Source organism: Octopus bimaculoides, chromosome 10, assembly GCF_001194135.2.
Source record: "Octopus bimaculoides isolate UCB-OBI-ISO-001 chromosome 10, ASM119413v2, whole genome shotgun sequence".
Classification (NCBI taxonomy): domain Eukaryota; kingdom Metazoa; phylum Mollusca; class Cephalopoda; order Octopoda; family Octopodidae; genus Octopus; species Octopus bimaculoides.
In genome coordinates, this window is record NC_068990.1 from 85,163,128 (window position 1) to 85,167,938 (window position 4,811).

At 32.8% G+C, this 4,811-nt stretch overlaps 1 protein-coding gene across 1 annotated transcript in view; it reads right to left on the minus strand.

Annotated features, from left to right (window-relative positions):
- Positions 1-4,811, minus strand: part of LOC106881622 (collagen alpha-1(V) chain) — a gene marked incomplete at its 3' end in the record, with an annotated part of 52,248 nt that overhangs the window by 13,474 nt on the left and 33,963 nt on the right. Inside the window, exons 31-34 of the mRNA XM_014932086.2 lie at positions 4,050-4,103; positions 3,388-3,495; positions 2,248-2,301; positions 1,047-1,100 (exon numbers count right to left, since the gene is read on the minus strand). Of these exons, the coding sequence (XP_014787572.2) occupies positions 1,047-1,100; positions 2,248-2,301; positions 3,388-3,495; positions 4,050-4,103 (270 nt within the window). The remainder of the gene's footprint in view (positions 1-1,046; positions 1,101-2,247; positions 2,302-3,387; positions 3,496-4,049; positions 4,104-4,811) is intronic.

Here is a 4,811-nt window from a genome sequence, read left to right on the forward strand (position 1 = left end):
ACGATGATGATGATGATGATGATATATATATATATATAAGTGGTAACCTTATGAAGCATGTTCAGTTTCCCACCTGCGTAGGATCGATGCAGGATGGATTGAAACAATCATTGTGAGTAATAAAGTTTGTCATATATTCCATTTTCCATGTCTATCGTTTGTTTTATATATATATACTTCCCCACACAACACACATAAACATATACATATAACATATGTTGTACACCTGACAAGATATATCTGCAGTGCCGGATGTTCCTGAACCAGTTGTTGAGTGTTCCACCCATGAAAGATTAATGCTTGATGGGTCAAAACAATTGTTGCGATTAATAATAATAAATTCTCCTATATTCCATCTTCCACCTTTTATTTGCCACACACACACACACACACACACATATTAGTATTTAGCAGAAGTAGTAGAGTGGCTCAAGGTCTGAGAGTTTTGGGCATTGCCACCCCACCTAACAAACTATAAATATATCTACACACACATATATACATATATGTATAATATATGTGATGGTTGTACACTCATGACCGAGGAAGACGATCACTGACCATTAAGAACATTGTGCACACAGACAACTTTATACTTTACATTTATGGTTTCAATGGTGACTAATGAGCCCAGTTTTTAATGAACAAATACATCCACAGATATTGTCAAGCAAGCTCCCCACTACACACACACATTATTTGTTTCTATTTTCTAATCAGTAGAAAGTTACAAAAATCAAGAATTTCACACACACCACTTTGATCATTAGAGTATTTAATAGGCAAACAAATAGACATACTATTATGTCCTTCAATTTAAAAGTCAGTGACCAAAGCTGGCCCCTTGAATTACTAGCACAGGCCATGAAAAGGGCTTCTATAGAGCTTCTGTGTATCCAATTTTAGTTGCAGTCCTGAATGAAGAAATCCACATGTAATGTCATTGAATCCAGGACCATGTAATTATAAAGTAAACTTCTTATTGTTTGCCCTATTAATAAAATGTATATTTATATATTTTTATGCACATGATCTCCCATACTTACTGGCAATCCTTTCATTCCAGGTTCACCTGCTGGTCCAATAGGTCCACTCTCACCCTAGAAAAATACAAAATAAAAAATACATATTTATTGTGGTAAAACAGTATTATTATGATAACATACAAATTACAAGGGAAGTATATTTACATTTATATACGTATATCATTTCCGCTTATATATATATATATATATATATATATATATATATATATATATATATATATATATATATATATATATATATATAAGGGTTCCATTTACATTTAGTGATCAGTACTTCATTATGCAGCTGTCTTCTCTCTTGCATACAACATCTGATTCCTCTTATGTCCAATTACTAATTTTTTTTCTGATTATATTTGCACTTTGTTGAATGTGTACCCTGGCATCGTATATCCAGCAGATCATTTTAGCTTCATTTCTTTCTAGTCTTCATTTGTCCTTTGTATTTACATGCTGTTCATACAGAAGCATCATACAATCTGCTTTTCACTACAAGAACAAGGTCATCTCATTAGTACAGAGAAGTTCCCATGGGCCACTGGTCTTTAATTCCTCTGTTATGACCAGGATAAATTGGAGGGAAATGAGAGTTGAGCCCTGGTGAACTCCTACCTGCACACTAAATTTACTGCTGTACTCATTGCTAACTCTCATCTTACTGACAACATCCATGTACATGGCTTGAATAACACCAGATTTCTCCACACACTTTGATTATTTTCATTCCTGCATTTGAAAAAAGGTAATTTTTTTCTGAAATATTGGATCATTAGGCAATCTAGGTGAGGTAATACAATATCTTTTCTTTTTTTTTTTCATTCATTGACATCATTTCACATATTTTGTTTAGCTCTTTGCCTGCATCGATTGCTCAAAAGGTTTTGCAAACATTTATCGTTTCCACACATGGCAGTGCTGCAAACAAATTACAATACTCACATATTCAATATAATTTTCCTCACTTATAATTTTTTGTGCATTTTCAATTGTGTATTCACAATTGTCAGCGCTCATATTATTATAATTTTCAGTATATTTTACTATGTTTTAATTTTAATATAATTTTTAGTAATCTTATAGCTTTTCATCTGATTAAACTAAGACAAATAACAATGATATAACTATTGTTAAGGAACACCAAATAGAAACAGTTATTGATAAGACAAACACATCTGTAGATACTGATGATCAGTTCACTTACCACTGGTCCTGGTTGTCCACGAAGTCCCTTGTTTCCTACTGGTCCAAGTGGTCCCTATTTTTCAAGGAAGATTAAAGAATAGAAAATAAAAATGCATGTAAATTATTGAGTACTACTAGCGTAGTTAATAATTACAACTCACAGCTAAATTTTTTTGTTAATTTAGTGTTTAAACTAAAAGACTCAGTAAAAGTATGTGAATGGTTTATCAAGAGAATAATATGATAGTCTGAGCATCGGATAAAATGCTTTGCAGTATTTGTTCTAAGTATTTATGCCCTAAGTTCAAATTCCACATAGGTCAACATTTCCTTTCATCCTTCTGGGTCGATAAGAAAAAGTACTGTAATTGACCAATCACCTCCTCTCGATATTTCTCACTCCGTGCTTAAATAAGAAACCATTATCTGAAAGCAACTGACCAACTCAATGTTTACTGTTAATATGGAAGTCACGTAGGATGTTTTTAGAGAAAAACTTAGGTGCTCAAATGAAGTTTTGCTATTTCCCAAGCAATCTCAAAAGAATCATCTTTGAAAAGATGCATTTACATTTACTTAAATGGCTTCCTATGATTTTCAAAAGTAGTCTAAGATGGAGGGTCCTGGAGCTATGCAAAGTGTATAATTCAGAGCAGGGTCAATGTCTGTCAAGTGACTATTATATGGTCCTTGTATCACTATACAGCAGCAGAAGATATCTATATAATCTGGAAATCAGTATACAGCAGCAAGTGGATGATACATAATCCATGTTTGTTATATAGTTTCCATATCATAATACATTATGCACCAGGTGAATGTCATATAATTTCTGCATCTTTATACAACACTAAGCGAATGTTATATACCTTTTGTGCTATAAAGCATCAAGTGAAAGTTATATAGTTACTCTGTCATTAAACAGCATTGGAATAATGTTAAACATTCTTTGTGTCATCAAATGGTACCAGGTGATATTTATATAATCTAGGTGTTAGTGAAGAGCACAAGATGATCGTTATATAATCCTGCCCTTATGTGGTCTGTTATGCACCATGATTCCTGGAGATCATGACATTAAGGTATAAGACTATAACATGACGAGTTCAAAGTTATACTAGAATTATTGCAAATAAGAAGAGAGGATAATAATACATACACTAGGTCCTGGTGGACCTTGCTGTCCCATAGGTCCAGGAAAACCACGGTCACCTTTCTTGCCAATTTCTCCAGCGACTCCTTGAAGTCCAGGGCTACCAGCTGGTCCCTATGAACAAAACAAACAATTATAAAGACTAAGGGTAGATGATTTTTCAGAGACAACATAAACTTTTATTTGACAATTATTTAACAGAAATATTAAAAAAAGAGCCTTCCTACATGTTTGCATATTTGCCCTAGTGGGGGAATGTACAGAACAAAAAAAAAACCCTTTGAAGTCATGAATCTTCATTCAAGAATTCATAAATAAATGTGGGTTCATTTTCTACATCGTCTTCCACATCACAATGTGATTTAACATTTATTATCTGGAATTTGTTAAAATAGAAATGGTTTTTATATATGGTATTTGAAGGCATATAAGATGCACTTCTTTCCTCCAAAAATGTCTCGAAAGGCATCCTGAATTCTATATATGAAGTTGGGCCAATATTATAAGCCTAAATATGCTTTAAAATTTTTTTCCTAAATATGCACTGCATCTGATATGCCAGTGCGTCTTTTATGCCATCAAATATGGTAAATTGCATATATTATTTTGATAATCTCCAAAGCCTTTCATTTAAAATTTTAAAAACAGATGGAAGAAAATAAGTTTACCTGTTTTCCTGTTAAACCTGGTAATCCAGTTTCACCTTGGGCACCGAGTGGTCCCTATAATATAAAAAGTAAAGAATACATAAAGGGAAAAATAAAGTAATTGAAGAAGGTGCTGTAGATCAGGGGTTTTCAAACTGTGGTCTGCAAACCACAGGGGGTCCGCAAGGACAAGACAGGGGGTCCATGGACAGCAAATACTTTTTATGGGCAATTTGATTTTATATATGTTTTTTAATCGAAATCTTTTAATTGACAATAAACCTATTTGTTAAATACTGTTAAATAAATAAATGTAAAAATATATGTTATTTTAAGCAAATATTTATGTATAAATTTCATAAGCATTTATAAGGGGGTCCCTAAGGTAAAGCCTAAAATATAAAGGGGTCTGCAAGTCAAAAAGTTTGAAAACCCCTGCTGTAGATCAAGTCAATTTAATAAAGGATATACATGTGCTTGAGCACTGCTGGTATTTAGCATGGGTAATCATCAGTGATGGTCTTCCTTGGTCACAAGTGGACACCCATTATCATCCATCATCATACATATATATACGAGTTGCCATGATTAATCAATAAATCCACAACTTTTTTTTTATTCTCTTTCTGTTTATTTCTTCTGTTAAAGAGCGTAGGCTCGAAATGTAAAAGACTTTCTCAGTTTCCTGATCATCAAAGTAATACACCTGCTTGTTGTTTATACAACTGTCTTCGCCTTTTGTTTTTCTGTAAATTTCAACTATATATATATATATATATATAT